Below are 16,601 nucleotides of genomic sequence, written 5' to 3'. Positions count from 1 at the left end.
TTTTCTTTCTTCCTTCCTTCCTTCCTTCCTTCCTTCCTTCCTTTCTTCCTTTCTTTCTTTCACTTTGTCCATATATGCCTTCACATTGTCCATGTGTCCATATGTTCGAGGCTCTGTCCTGCTCCATCTTTATTATTTCCTCTCACCTCCACCCATTAGGTGGCCCAGGCTCTTTCCTTAAAATAGCAGCAATGGGAGAAGTCAGCTAATCTGAGGAAGAAGCCACAGAGATGGAGTGTCACACAGGCAGGAAGTAAGAAAACTCACAGAATCTTTCTTTCCTTCAGGACAAAGCTCAAGTACTTCCTTCAGCATGCATCCTTTCTTGGTCCCTCCAATACCTGGTACCATCCCTTTCAAACTACCTTGCATTTGTTATGTATTTCTTCTTTTTATGTATATCCTACATATACTTATATATGGGTACTTATCTCCCCAGTATAATGTAAACTTCTTGACAGCAGTTACATTTTTTAAATGTTTATATTCCCAGTGCTTAGCACAGTTCCTGGCACATAGTAGGTACTTGTTGAATGCAGGGTGATTAATTGATCAATTGGCTTGCTCTGGGCACTGCTAAATACAAAAATCAATCACATTTAGACCCATTAAAAAGCAGGAATTTGTTTTGGGTCATGCCCATTGCCTTAGTCAGTATTAAGCTCAATGTGCTTTGGCCAGATGATTTGACTTCTTGTGAGCTAAGCCCTGCTCTTGCAAAATTGTTTCTCATACCCCAAAAGTCATGCAATATACTAAATGTTTTGAACTTCAGGCATTTACCTCTCCTCCAAAGCCAATTTTCCTCACCTCCCATCCAAGCCCTGCTCCTCCCCACCCCCTACACACACACCACTATAGCTAAGGTAAACTCTGGAATGCATTTGTTCCAGGGAAAGCAGAGTAACGATGTTTAAATTTATAAGGTATAAACATACCCAGAGTGCCAATAAAAATATCTGCCCAGGGATCCAACTGAACAATTCCAGGTTCTAACCTTCCTAATTATTTTTGGATTTTTTTGTTTGTTTTTCTGTTAATTAAATATATATATATATATATATATATATATATATATATAGACATTTTGTTTTGAGATAACAGATACTTCCCAAACAAACTCCTTTACAAAGTCAGTTTATCTATTGCTAACAGAAAGGTTGTATGCAGCCTTTAACTTTGGCAGTATGGTACTAACATTGACTGTTGCCATTAATCAGTTTGCTGTGTCTTCATAATAACCTAATTTACATTGTGGAAGTCATTGTGTATATTGTTCTTTTGGCTCTGCTTTCTTCACTCTGCATCACTTCATATAAATCTTCCCATTTTCCCCCCTGAATTCTTTTTATTCATCATTCTTTATGGAGTGTTAGTATTCCATTATATCCATATACCATAATTTGTTCAGTCATTCCCCCAATCAATGGACATATTTTTGTGTTTCCAACTTCTTGTTATCAAAAATTATGCTGCTATGGACACTTTTGTATATATGGATGTTTTCTTGCTGTCAATAACTGACTTAGGATATAGTTCCAGTGGCAAGATCTCTTAAGTCAGAGTATAAAGAAATATCTGGGTCAATGGATATAAACAATTTTATAACTTTTCTTGAATAATTCCCAATTGTTTTCCAGTTGTCAAACCAATTCACAGCTCTACCAAAAGTGAATTAGTACACCTGTCTTCCCTCATCCCCTCCAATAGTATCTTCTGTCTTTTAGCATCTCTGCTAGCTTAAAAGGTATAAAATGATCATTCAACCTAACCTTGCTAATTTTATGCTCAAATCCTAATATTCCTACCACGCTCAGGCTTCTGAACCTCCATCCCTATAACATCTCCCTAGAATCACCTTATCAAGGACTAGGGTCTATCAAAATGTATGCAGCCCGAAGATGATGGTCTTCTTTCCCAAATCTTCCCCTCTAAGTCCTCCAAATTTCTTATTCTCTAGATTAAGCCTTTGCTTTGATTTCAAATCCTCACCACAAGTCTTGAGTCCTTATAGAATAATACATCTAAAATGGGAAAGGATCTTATGTCTAGTCCAATTCCCTGAGTTTTCAGATGAACATACTGGTCTAGAGTAGTTAAGTGACCTATCCAAAATCACACATATGAGAAGTGGCCGATTTGGGTCTTGACCTCAGGTCCTAAGACTCCCCAGTTCAGCATTATTTCCATTGCACTAAGTTGCCAGGGACACCTGGACCCTGACACCCACCCACATACAATCACTAACCAGTCCTTAATGTATGCCCAACTCACCACTCTTTGATTCTCTCTCTCCATTTACAAGGATACTTTATTCCTCCACACTGACTCAAAGCCATTTCTCAGACAAGGTTTTCCTTTTCATGACTTAGGACAGACATTTTCTTTTCCTGTTTTAAACCTTGCACAACATCCCCAGCCCTCCATATTACTACCTCTTGAGACTCTTACCAAGTTTCTTATTCCTTATTTGGGGAGCTTCTAGCCCATGTATCCCTTTGGTAGTCTTGCAAATTCTATAAAATCCTTCTCAGAATAATGTTTTTAAAGACATAAGATAAAATACTTAGTATTACAAAGAAAATCATTTATATTCAAATACATTTAGCAAAATAAAGATTTTTTTTTAATTTGGGGACTCTATGTTAAGAACCCCTGATCTTGCCAGCCTTCCATTCCATGACAGGTTCTAGATACCATAAATTCCCAGACCCAAGGAATAGTCACTTCTTTTTCTCTCTCTAGGCTGCTAGAACTACTTTCCCTCTATTTTTGGTCCCTGCTCCCCACCCCCTGAGGTTGTGGTAGAGCTGGAATGCCAAGAGATTTTAATGGTAGCCAGTCAACAAGCAATTATTAAGCACTTACTCTACCTCATACTATGCTAAGGCATGGAGATGATATACTTTACCTCCTAATTACCTTTGGTTTTTTTTTTCCTTACATAATTTCTGAGCTGGGGGAAACTTAGAAATATCCCTCAGCTTTTAGGTATACTTGACCTAGACCCTTCCAGGATGAGCCATAGTTCCCTGTTGTCCCCTCACTGGATCAGCGTATGTATATCCTGCGAACAGACATTTGGCGATTCTCGCTGTCTAGCTCAGAATTTCTCACACAGGATCTCACACTCTCCTCCTGTACTGTTCTCCTTATGGCGGTTTCATGTCCGTGAGTGTTGTGTTCCCAATCAAACTACAAGCTTTCCAAGGGTAGAGCCTATCTTAAAATGGTAGAGTCCCAGTTTCATCCCAAAACCAACCTTAAAGATTGTCTAATCTGACCATCTTATTTCTAAATTTTATTGATTCTTGTTGTTTCCTCAGTCATTTCCTGATTTATATATATACATATATATATACAAATTTAGTAAAAAGATGTTTACTTCGCCATAGCATAGAAAAGATATTCAGTAACGATACTGCATCACTTAACTAGGGTAGTCTCAGCCACCCCTTAACTCCATATGAAACTGCCTCTGGACAGCAGGGCAGGGAATGGTGACTCATACTACCTTGGGACATCTGACAAATCTGAAGTGATCCGGATAGATTTGTATCAAAGAAGTAGTTCTGCAAAACTAACCAATACTGAAACCTTATCTAATGATATATATGACACGTGACCCCCATATCTCCCACTTCTCTGCCAAGGGAGAGTGTGGGGAGGCGGGATTCATCATCTGTTCTTTGGCACTGAAGCTGGTCATTACAATTAATCAGAGCTCAGCTATCTTTCAGTGTTGTTTACATGACAGTAGTCACTTTGGCTATTATATTCCTAATTTTATATCTTTTTTTTTAACTGCATCAGTTCCTATAAATCTTCCCATGTTGCTCAGAATTCAGAGCAAGTCATTTCACCAGATCCCTAAGGAGGAGTAGACACTTATAGGGAATCAGCCCAGAGGATTACTCCCAAGGTACTTATCACCTTGCAACAGCAGACTGAATGGACTGCCTTACACAAACATGGTTCTCTTGACCCACCATCAGCAGAATACTCTCTGAAATATGCCTGCAGCAGTGGGCATAGGCCGTACAGAATCATCCCCACTGTTACAAATGACAGGCACATCTAGGTGACATGGAAGAATGGGGCAAGAGGTAGTTTGTAGGCACTTTGAGTAGCAGTCTGCTGGGGTCAATCTCTGGTCAGGGTTAGGAGTCAATCTGTGGCTGGATTACATAGTCAATCTGTGACGAAGCTCAGGGTGAATTTGTCACCAAAGTTAGAATGATCAGTCTGTGTTGTGGTTATCTGTGGCAGAAGTTAAGAAGTCAGACTGTGGCTGGAGAATGGTGTTTGTCTCTTTCAAACCAAGTGACTCACGTGTGTATTAATTCTGTGACCTGGGACTCCTTAAACCTCTAATCCAGAGGTTCCCAAAGTGCATGATACTGCCGCCTGGGAGATATTGGAACGATCTGCAGGGGGGGTAGTAGCCTCGGGTGCAATTGGGGGAGCATCGAATAAAAATTAGGAGTCAGTGGAAGCATAAGAAAAGAAGACAAGGGGCAGCTAGGTGGTGAAGTGGATAGAGCACTGGCCCTGGAGTCAGGAGGACCTAAGTTCAAATCTGGTCTCAGATCAGACACTTGATACTTACTAGCTGTGTAACCCTGGGCAAGTCACTTAACCCCATTGCCTAGCAAAAACAAACCAGAAAGAAGAGAAGAAAATTTTGAAAATTGTTTATACATGTTTCATCTGCTGTGTAACAAAGTTAAAGTTGTAATGATTACATTATTTTCCAAATAAACACACAAAATGCAAGTTATAACCGATCAGTGGTCAAGTCCACTGATAGGTCTTAACAAGCAGGTGTTGGCAGGCAAGCATGTCATGCATTGTCGGGAAGTTCAGCATGCATCAGCAGGAATGTATGTGTGTAATGACTTGTTTACAATACAATACTATATGGTTATGTGACACAACATTGAATCATCAAAATTTCAATACAGGAAAAAGACCAAAAGTTTATAATAAATTATTTAAGATGTGTTATTTTAAAAATATATTTCATATTTTTTGAAATGATGCGTATTTAATAAAAAAAACTGTTAAAGGGTTAAAGAAAGTAGATTTCCAGGGGGGTGCTGAGTAATTTTTTTTAAAAAAGGGGGCAGTAGTCAGATAAGTTTGGGAACCTCTGCTCTAACCACTGAGCATACCTACCTAGATACACTATCCAAATGTATTCAATTCCTGAGTCAGAGAGGCCATTGGAAAGGGAAGAAGGAGAGAGAGATGTGATACTTGGGAGCTGCTCAATGGTCTCTTGTCTTCAGAAGGAAAATAGTTATTTAAGCTCTTGATAATGATGTAATGTGGGAGAGAGAGCTTATTGCAGGGCAGGGGGAAGGTATAAGGCCCATGGGGAGGGGAACATAAATCTATCACTGAGGTCCTAGGAGGGGCAGTTCCTAAAATAATGAGACTATAGCCACCAACCCTATAAGCAAGGATATATTTGAAACACAAGTGTGTTTGTGTCTCTGTAGATATGTGTGTGCATATGCAAGCAAGTAAGTGGCTTTCCACATGGGCAGATCTCTGTGTGTCTGTGAAAGTATATCAGTGGTTCTCAAAGGGTCTGCAAAGGCACATGAGTGTACCTGGAATTGACTAGTTGTACTATAAATTGTATGATTCTTATATATGTAAAGACTCCACCCAATTCTCCCACAGTGTGCCATGATTCCTCCTTGCAAAGAATAACATTGTACTGTGAGCAAAGAAAAATTAAAAACTACTATGTATGTGTGTGCTTATGTATGAGCATATTAAATGTATATACATTGTATATTTACATGTTGATATCTATGAGTATGTGTTTCTCCAATGTGCGTAGCTCTGGGGGAAAAAAAATGTAAGTATCATCATCATTATGAAATCCAAGACCTTAGCTTAGAGTAACAGCTGTTCCCCTGCCCAAACTTTCTGGGTCTCCCTGTCTAATGCAACCTACCTTGAGTCCCTCCAAGTCCCAGCTAAAATCCTACTTCCACAGGAAGCCTTTCCCAACCCTTCTTAATTCTTAATTACAATCCATTAGACTGTAAACTTCTTGAGGGCAGGGAGTACTTTTTGCCTCTTTTTGTATCCCAGCACTTAGTACAGTGCCTAGCACATAGTAGGTGCTTAATAAATGTTTATTGATTGATTGATAGTGCCTTCCCTCCATTGATTATTACCAATTTATCACACACACACACACACACACACACACAGAGCTTGTTTGTACATAGCTGTTTGCACATTGTTTCCTCCATTACATTGTGAGCTCCTCTGCAAGAACTCTTTTACCTTTCTTTGTATCCTCAGCCCTTAGCACAGTTCCAGGCACATAACAGGTAAATAAATGTTTTTTGATTGACTAACTGATCTGATGCTCAATGCTAACCATTTCTCTCCTTCTGTGTTTTTCTTTGCAGATGAACAGGCCCATCCAGGTGAAGCCTGCGGACAGCGAGAGCCGAGGAGGTAGTAGCCATCTGCGTTGGCCCCTGTACCCAAAGGCTTATTTATCTTGGTCCCCTCATGGGCAAGGCTTTGACCCATCAGCACTCACTGGTCCAGTTCCTGGCCCTTGAGCACCACTTCTGCTCAGTCCCACCACACTGGGAACATCAGGTTGAAAGGCCTGAGCACTAGGGCCCTAGAGTGGGTTGGAAATTTGTGGAATTCCACTCACATTCAAGCCTTTCTGCCTCATAGGCTAGGCTTGCCCCTAGCCATTATATCTCCCTTGCATGGGGCTAGGGGAAAAGAAGGTCATGTGACCCCTACCCTGGGAAAGCTCTATGTGAGTTACTTTGGTCTGGGAGGTTTGGGTGGGTTGGTGATGGGAGGGAGATGAGGGATGATGATGAAGGTTTCAGAATAGGGGGTTGCTTTGGAGAAATTGGGGAGAGAGAGGTTGGGGGACAAGAAGGGGAAAAGATTGGAAGGGGGAAGGGCAGATTGGGGTTGTGGAGGACCAAGATTTGAGACAGGAAGTGGGAGAGGGTTTGGGGCTTGCCATGAATGAATGGCCATGCTACCCTAGCACCTGTGATTTCTCTGGGATGGTTTGTGACTTGGTCACTTCCATATCTCTACCATTTTTCTCCAGTCCTGGGCCTCAGTTCCCTGCCCACTTACCTCCTCATCCCTCCCAGGGATGTCTAAAGGTAGCCTAGACAACTGCTCCCAACATCTCTGATGAAAAACCTACTGTGATTATGACTCTAGGATATGTGACCTGGGCAAGAAAAAGCTTTTGGAAAGAGATTTAGATTAAGCATCAAAAGCCCTGAGTTCAAGTCCTTGCTATGCCACTAACCCTCAATATGATCTAAGATAAATCATGTCACTTCTCTGGGCCTCAATTTCCTCTTCTGTAAAATGAGAGATTTGGACTAGAGGACCTCTAAGGTTCCTTCCAGCTCTGATGTTCTATGATTTGGGGGAGTCACCTATGAGACGTTGTGATGGAGGTGGCTAGTATTGAGCTGGGCTCCATTAGAAAAGTGAATGGAACAAAAGATACTACCTTCCTTCCCTCAGACACACCTTGAGTATGTTTACCTAAAATCTGGAAGTAGGTTTGGTTAAAAGGCTTTCAGAGGAGATAGAAAAGGATTGGAAAAGGACTTAGGAAGGTAGAGCTAAGGCAAAATTGAAATAGTTGAGAACTGCTTTCTGAATTAATAAAGGCAGAGGTACACAGAGTCAGGGCCCGTTACATGAGGAAGGGGAAAGCATGAGGCCTTGTTCTCCAAACTGCCACAATAGCTCTGAGAGCTAGGAGGATGAACTTTAGACTCCGCCTTGGGCTGCTCTCCTTTTCAAGAAGAGTGAATTCAGAGAACTTGTTCCCCCAGAAGGAAATGCAGACTGGGAACAGAAATAGCTTTAGGAAGAATTTGGATAAAACCTTAGAGAGGTATGTACTGGTCCCTGAGGGGAGCTGAGGTGCCAATGCAGATTTGTGAGTGGAAGAACCATGGTCCTGGCCTACTTCAAACTGTCCCTCAGGTCCATCAAGGCCCGGATTCAGGGCAAGGGAACCTAGATGCTGAGTCCAGGGGCTAGCAGGTTGGATATATCCTAATCTCCTGTCCTCCCTGTCCCTCTCCCTCTCCTTCTCCCAGGCTTACTGGCTAGTTTTCTTTCCCAAAAACCAAGCCTTAAACCCATACACTCTGGATCCTATAGACTGAACAATAGGTCCCTGTCCAAGCACCACTTAATGGTTATTTTTTTGGCCCTCCTAGCTCCACGTGAATGTAAATAGTAACTGTTTCTCTTTTGGCCAGCAACCCTGAGGGCCTTCCCCTCCCAGTTTGAGATTATATATATATATATATACATATATATATATACACACACACACACACACACACACACACATACATATATACATATGTACATATACATATACATACACACACATATATACATATGTGTGTGTGCATGTGTGTGTATGTATATATGTATATGTGTGTGTGTATATATATATATACATATACATATATATTAACACACTTCTTAAAGAGGCCTATTCACTGAATGGGCATTACCTCACTCAAAGTGAAAACCTGAAAAGACCTTAGTTTAAAAAGGCCAGGGTCTCTCACTGCATCCTGGGTCATCTCCAGTCATCCTGATGAATATCTGGCCACTGGACCCTCATGGCTCTGGAGGAGAAAGTGAGGCTGGTGACCTTGCACAGCCCTCCTTCATTCCAATCAAAGTCAATTGCAAAACATGTTATCATCTCCCTGATGTCATGGTCCTCTTGAAGTATGAAGGACAAACACAGCAACCTGAATAGCCCTAAGGTCTAAAGGTTAAGTGACTTGTCCAGAGTCACACAGCTAGTAAGTCCCTGAGTCTAGATTTGGACTTGAGTCTTCCTGACTCAAGCATTCTTATCTACCAAGCCAACTAGTGATAAGTGTCTTCTAAACTATAAAATCTAAGTGCAATAGGAATTCAGAGGAAGAAGAGTTCACTATCATTTGTGACATCAGAAATAACATATGTGCTATATGTGATCCATAAACATATGGATCATTAAATCAGATGAAATATTTAAAGCACTTTATAGACCTTAAAATGCTATGTAAATAGTTGTTGCTGCTGCTCTCATCAGAAGGGATTTCCTGAAAGAGTAGGGCTTTGAAGTAAAACTTGAGAGTGTATAAGGTATGGATAGGCAGCATAGACATGGAAGGACATTCCAGACCAGAAAATACATAATCAAAGCCAAAAAGGCAGAAAAAGCACGTTATGTACTGGGGAGAGTGAGCAAATTGGCCTGGCTGGGAGGGAGGAAGCATCTAGAGGAACAATGAGAAATAAGGTGTCAGAGGAGGGGGGAAGTGGAAAGGTTGGGTAGTAGGTTGAGGGCCAGAATGTAGATCCTACAATGCCAGAACATGTTAGTGTTTGACTTGATAAAAAAAAGGTCCCATCTCTGACCTACACATTTGGACAGAATCATCCATAATCTCTTTTATTAAACTGGGCTTCACCCTGCTCCAAACTAAATGCATTTCCCCTCCCTCCCCTTGCACACAAAAGTTTCTAACTTGCTAACCTCATCCCCTTTCTCCCACATATCTACTGCCTCTGACACTTGCCCCAAACCAGATTAATCAGTTCTTTTGTTCTTTGCTGAGAGAAAGTACATACGCAAAAGAAAAAAAAAAGGAAGAGGGGGGCAGAAACCAAATCTAAATACCTAAATGTCTATCTATTAATTGCATATTCAGTATTAGTCAGATTGTTCTAAGTCAGCAGTATTGATGGGCTATTTTCAAAAAAAAAAAGGCAAGTTGGTTTTAAAATAATCTAATATATAGCTAAATATTTTAAGTGAAAGGAGAGGAAATTATGATTAAAGGAGAATAAACAAAATGGGACAATTGAGGCAGAAGGGAGAACCCTTCTGTGCTATTTGGAAAGAAGATGAAGAAGGAAATGAAGAGGAAGGAGAGGATTGGGAGAGAGAAATTAAGAGAGGCAGGAGAATGGAAAAGGAAGAGGAAAGAAGAGAACAGGGTAAAAGAAAAGTAGGGCAAAGAATGAATGGAAGAAGAAAAGGTGGAATTAAAGGAGGAAGAAAGGAAGAAGAGGAAATAGGTGAAGGCACAGAGCAAGCAAGGGAAAGGAGATGGAAGAAGGAGAAGGTGGAAAAAGGAACAGAATGAGTACATATGACAGAGCTGGGGACTTAGATTCAGAAAACCTGCATTCAACTCCCTTTCCTGTTTCTTACTTGTTCTGTGACCTTGGGCAAGTCATATAATTTCTCTGAGCTTCAGTTTCCCCATCTATGAAAATGAGGGGGACTGGCAATCTTTAAGGTCCCTTAATCCTAATCCTTTGACCCTTCTTGCTCTGATATAGTGAGGAGCAATGCTACACATTCTTTGGCCAAGGGGATGAGAGAAAGGGAAGCTTCCCTTCCCCTATAGTCAAAGGCCAATGAGGAACTCAGATGCTATGTTTGGACTTTCCAATTCCCTCCATTCTATGAATGTTCAGTATAAAAATAATATAACTGCCCTGAAACTAGCCATTTGGGAATCATGGAGCCATAACCTAGATGACTTCATGACCTAGCAACTTCATGACTTAAGAGCTACTGCTGCCCCAAGATGGGATGGAAAGTCCTCTAACTCACCAGTCTTCCCTCCTTCTTTGCTGCATGTCTTTTCTTTCCCCCACCTAATTTTCCTCCAGTCTGCCAAAGGGAATCAAGCCAGTCCTTGGCATCTAGCCTTGAATCCAACCTCTGAAGGCATAGGACTTGGCCAGAGCAGAATGGCCATGGCAGTAAGGTTTGTCTCCAACTTAATCTGCTTCTCTCTTACTCAAACCCCTCCCCCATAAGATAGGCTGGTGTCCAAAAACCCCACTCACATTAAGTGATTAGGGACTAAATGTGCTCACCTCCTCAGCAGGCTAGAAGATGAAAGAAATGCAATGATAGTTTGTTGTTAGGTTGCTACTTTCATGTACTTTCCACGTACCTAGTCTCTGGAAGTGACTGCTAGCCAAGTGTTTGTAAGTAAATGTTCTATCTACTGCCAAGGGTATAAGGTCAGTCTATGATTAGGGTCTTCTCTGTGGCTGATACTCAAGATATCATCTGTGGAGAGAGATGGGAAAAGTCTATGTCTGGGATTATATGTCTTTAGTATCATGGAAATGAAAGAAGCCTCAGAAGTCATCTAGTCCAGCCCTATCATTTAATGAGAGGCAACTGAAGCTCAGGAAAGTGAAGTGACTTGCCCAAGAGCAAAGAGCAATCAAAGGTGGGATTTGAACCCAAGACTTCTGACTCCAGAGTCTGTCCAATGTAGCATGCTGCCAGGGATGGTGAATTTTTCTCTATATGAAGCTAAACAGCCTAGATAGGCATCTTATCCAAGACCTTGGTCTCTTCCTCAGTCCTGCATTCTGACACCTGTATTAATGGGTTCTATGAGATGTGGAATGAAATTACTCTTTTCCCATTTACTATCCTCATTGGTTTGGGAGGAAGGTGAGGACTTTTCACTGATGTAAATATAAGGCACTACAGAAAGGTTGTGTGGACAAGGAACATTTCTAAGTAAGAATGTTTAATGAAGCCCTAGAAAAGTCAGTCTCCAACCCCACTTAGTGGGCCCCTGACTTATATATCTTTTCCCAGGAGGTAGAGGGCAGTTGTGGCCTAAACCCTGGAACTATTGGCTCCAGGAACAGATTCAGTCAACTCCAGAGAGGTCCCTAGTGAAGAATAAATGGCTGAGCTTCATGGACAATCAGCTCAATTTTTTTAATTAAAAAAATGCATGCTCTTTCAAGGATAGCAAAATAATAACCGAGAGGCCACCCACTACCAAGGCTCCCACCGCCAGTACTTCCTAGCCCAACTCCTGAGTCCAAGGTCAAGCTACCCATATTACTTTCTGCCAGTGGCAGAAAACACCTCCCACCTCCACCTCACTCTCATCCTTGCTCAACATAAATCCTTCCCAGATTTATGATGGTGGGGGGAAACCTTGATCACATCAGTTACAACTAAAAGTTGGTTTTATTCTTTCTCCTCCATCCTCATAAAGCAACTTCTGCTGAGGAACACCCAGAGTCAAACTCCCCCCAAAACCTCTCTCTCACACACACACACACACACACACAACTCAGAACAACAGTTCCTTCTCCTCTAGAGTCCTCAAGGCTCAGCAAAACACAACCCAAAAAACACATACAATCCAACAACAACCCAAAACTCAACACTCACATACACACCAACATGTACATATGAACATATTGTACATATACATGTACATATGCCTCAATATACAAAAGTCTGACACACAACCCAACACATGCATCACATATGGGAGATCTTAGAAAAAAAGTGTGAAATTGGGAGTACTTATAATCCTCCCCTTCTCTGTGCCCTGTTCCTCACTTTCCATAGTTCCTCCTCCTTCCTACCTCCAAAAAGCTCAGCTAAGTCTGAAATAGTACTATGTTTGAGCCAAAGCAATAAAATTCTAATTGTAGAATGTCAGGTACCAATCACAGATAAGTTGGGGAAATATTTGGAGATAGAAACCTTTCCAGTGCCAGAATGGATGCAACCCCAAGAGAGTAGTGTGGTAGGAAGAATAACTAATTTAGACTTGAAGGACTTGGGTTTGAATACTAGTTATGTTATTTAACATCTGTGTGACCTTGAGTATGTCACTTCACCTCCTTCAGACTCAGTTTCTTCATCTGTAAAAAGAGGAGGTTGTAACAGATGATCTCTAAGGTCCCAAATTCTGTGATCCTATGACCATATTTATACCAATTTAGCCTCCTGGAAGTCATTGTAGATAGCTTATCCAGTCCCAGAAACTCCAGTTTAAGCTCAATTTATTGATATCCTCTTCTAACACACCTGCCCCCCACCCTATGCCCAACTTCCTTGACTACATGTAGAGGAGAAAGGATAAATTCATTCAAGAATATATATTAACTCTCTACTATGTGCAGGACTCTGAGCTAAGCACTTGGGGAGATACAAAGTTTAGATAATGTACAATATTACATGATGAGTTCATTAGAGAGGTGCAGAGAAAAATACTCTGTGAAGTTAGAAACCCAAAGCTGTTGCTAACAAGGAGGCCTACTGAAGAGACCCTAAGAGCAAGCCAGAAGAGGAAGACCATTCCAGTCTTAGGGAAGGGCTAAAGAAAAAAAAACAAAAGTTGCAGGGTAGATTCAGGGATTCTTGACTTCATAGTTCTAATCCCTCTGCACTACATTACCCTTCAAAGGTCTAAAGATATCATATCCCCTAAGCCTTCCCTTCACCTAGATGGGCACTAGCAGACTCCTTCAGTCTATCCTGCTGGGGTATCACTATCAGTTTGAAGCCTTTCCCCACACTAATTGCTCACTTCTAAATGTCCTCTTTCTTATCAATGACCTTCCTAAAATGTGGGTCCAGAACTGAACATGATACTCCTCTGCTCTTCTTTGACCAGAGAAGAGGACAGAGGAATGATTACCTGTTATTCCTAAGAGCCAAGCTGTTTTAATGCCTACCATGATGACAAGAACTTTCCTGGTTGCCACATCACACTGCGGGCTCACATTGGGATTATAGTTCATGGTTCCCAACTTTTCCCTATCTGTCCATCTCTAGGTCTCCACCTCTGTCATATCCTCTCTCTCTCCATCTTCCTTTGTTTCTCTTTTTCTGATGACATGAAAATAACTAGGTACACATAGACATATACAGAGTGGATGGAAGGTAATCTAACATTAGCAGTTGGGAAGACCAAGAAAAGCCTCCTGAAAAAGGTGAAATTTGAACTCTTTTTTTTTTTTGGCTAGGCAATGGGGTTAAGTGACTTGCCCAAGGTCACACAGCTAGTAAGTGTTGTGTGTCTGAGGCCAGATTTGAACTCAGGTCCTCCTGAATCCAGGGCTGGTGCTCTATCCACTGCACCACCTAGCTGCCCCCTTGAACTAAATCTTGAAGGAAGCCAGAGAAACTAGAAGGAGGAGGAGGAGGTGAGGAGGGAGAGCATTCCAGGCTTGGGAACTAGCCAGTGGAGAGGCAGGGAGTACTGTGCAGGCCAGTGTAAGTGGAGAATTGAGGGTGACAAGATTTCCTGCCTGGGTTACTGGGAAGATGGTGGTGCCTTCAACACTATTAAGAAAGCTGGAAATAGAGGAGTGCTTGGAAGGAAAGATAATGAGATCTGTTTTGGACATTTTGAGTTTGAGATGTCTATTGGGACATCCAATTCAAGATGTCCAAAAGGCATTGGCAATGTGGTGCTGGGGCTCAGGGGACAGATAAGGATTCATATATAGATCTGGGAATCATCTACATAGAGATGCTAATTGAACCCATTGGGGCTTATGAGATAATCAAACAAGATAGTATAGAGGGAAAGGAGAAGCAGGCCTAGAGATGAGCCTTGGGGGAAACCTACAGTTAGTGGGTGTGATGTAAATGAAAATCCAGCAAAGGAGGATGAGAAGGAGTAGTCAGACTGATAGGGAGGAGATATAGGAGAGAGAAGTGTCACAAAAACCAAGAGAAGAGAAAGCATCCAGGAGAAGGTGATTGGTACTGTCAAGAACTGCAGAGAGAAAGGATGAGGACTGAGAAAAGCCCATATGATTTGGCAATTAAGGGATCATTGGTAACTTTGGAGAGAGCAGTTTCAGTTGAAAGATGAGATCAGAAGCCAGATTACAGATCCAGGGGCAATAGTGTGAATAATTAGAAATAGTGCATGACTCTTAACCATCAACTTCACCCCCATTCATCCCTTGAACCCCATCAATCCTTGGTAATATAATATGATTGATGTGACCTGGGTTGTCCACCATATGGAGAGAGTAGCACAAACTCATGCATCACTTTATCCATAGGTCTTGGATCACTGATAGGTGATCCAAGGATAGATAGATAGGTCAGCCTCATTGAAGATAAAGGGCTAAGAAACCACAAAAGTTAAGTTAGGGATTAATTAAGAACACAATAGTATCTTTGAATATCAAATACATGCCACTATCTTTTGGTGGTAATTGGCAGAGGGAATTCTAAATTGTCATTTTGGGACAATCTAGGAAGACTCCCTGGACAAGTCTCTTGAACTAACTCTCCACTTTAGCCTAGCTACTATCTTTATCATTCTCTACACATACCATGATCATTCTAACCTTTATTGCTTTACTTGCTGGCTCAATGACCTTAAATGCAGGCCCCTCCCTATCTAAATCCCATTCATTCTTAAAGAATCAATTCAAGTCCCACCCCTTCCAGGATGTTTTCCTAGGCTCTTCCAGACTATACTAATCTCTCTGGGCTCTAAGCTCCTAAACTTTGAATCACAGATTCTCATGCCTTATTATATTCTATTTTGTATTATTTTACAATTGTTTCTCGTATCTTATCTAGGGAAGTACATTTTACACTAGCTATGGAGAAATATGTCCCCTCCTTATTGCTGTAGATTTGAGAGCACTTCTGTCTGGATGGAGTAGGTGCAATCACAAGGAGTATTTGCAATTCAGAAATGAAATTATTCCTCCTGAACTAGGTAGGATAGTTTAAATATGGGCTATATGGGTCACATGTAGACACAAGGCTTGAATGTATGATACTAGGTGGAGAAGATTCATAATGAATATATTATTGTTGATAGTAATATAGATGCTGTGTTAAAATGCTAGGGTAGGAAAAGCATGAGCCACTGGGAGGCAATTAGCTCTATTATTTTGATATAGGTGGGATGACTGGGGGTAGGGAGGTAGCCCATGGAAAAGGCATGAAAATATGAGAGAAGGATCTTGAGGAAGTGACTCAGAGACTATATACCCTAAATAAATTGACCCCAGAAAATCTGAAACAGAGAGCACTCCAAAGGGAGAAACTAGAAATTTTAGATAACTTTAAAAGACTGGCATTTGCATTCAGTCACATCCAGCATTTTTCTGTGGATACTTACAATTTACCTGTGTATATATAGTAACTACCTCCCAGGTCCTCCACAAATTCTAAGAAAGTGGTTTTGTACCCTGACTAGTTGACTGAAAGTGTGTTGGGAAGATAAGGCTTTTCCTTCCACTCTCCATTCTCTGAAAAGAAGGGAGGGGAAAAGGCCAAATCCTACAGGTGTGTCTTTGAAGGAGAAATTCCACGGCCTTTGAGTGATGATGGTGGCATATTAGCAGGCTTAGTACAACAGGGAGCCTTAGTACATTAAGGGGTGCCACAGAACCTGTCTTTTCCTCCTTTGTCCCCCACAGTGCAGTGAAGTGCTACTCTACTTTTCTAGTCCTACCTCCTATTATTTTCATCCACATACTCTATAGACCAGCCAAATATTCTGCAGCACTCTCCCACCTACCCAATTCTCCACGCCCCTCCTTTTCGCTTTCCTCATCTCCAAGCCTTTGCTCACCCTGTCCCCCATGACTGGAATATATCTTCTCCTTCCTTGTTGAATTATTTCCCATTCTTTGAAGACCAGTTCCAATGCCACCTCTTCCAAAAAGGCTGCCATGATTCTCCTAGTCAGTTGCCCATAGACCTCACTGAGCAC

The 16,601-nt window shown here is 41.4% G+C and overlaps 1 protein-coding gene across 28 annotated transcripts in view; it reads left to right on the top strand.

The window, feature by feature from the left end:
- CELF4 (CUGBP Elav-like family member 4) overlaps positions 1 to 16,601 on the top strand; it is a 566,727-nt gene that overhangs the window by 420,973 nt on the left and 129,153 nt on the right. For 17 of the 28 annotated variants that reach the window (XM_027868808.1, XM_027868815.1, XM_027868803.1 and 14 more), the window contains exon 3: positions 6,438 to 6,486. In XM_027868808.1, the coding sequence (XP_027724609.1) occupies positions 6,438 to 6,486 (49 nt within the window). Of the gene's footprint in view, positions 1 to 6,437; positions 6,502 to 13,821; positions 13,840 to 16,601 lie in introns of all 28 variants that reach the window. The other 11 variants (XM_027868819.1, XM_027868811.1, XM_027868801.1 and 8 more) reach the window with 2 other exon arrangements.

Source organism: Vombatus ursinus, unplaced genomic scaffold, assembly GCF_900497805.2.
Source record: "Vombatus ursinus unplaced genomic scaffold, bare-nosed wombat genome assembly UNPS02014791.1, whole genome shotgun sequence".
Lineage (NCBI taxonomy): Eukaryota > Metazoa > Chordata > Mammalia > Diprotodontia > Vombatidae > Vombatus > Vombatus ursinus.
The sequence above is the reverse complement of the archived record's forward strand: the minus strand, read 5'-3'. Positions and strand labels throughout refer to the sequence as shown.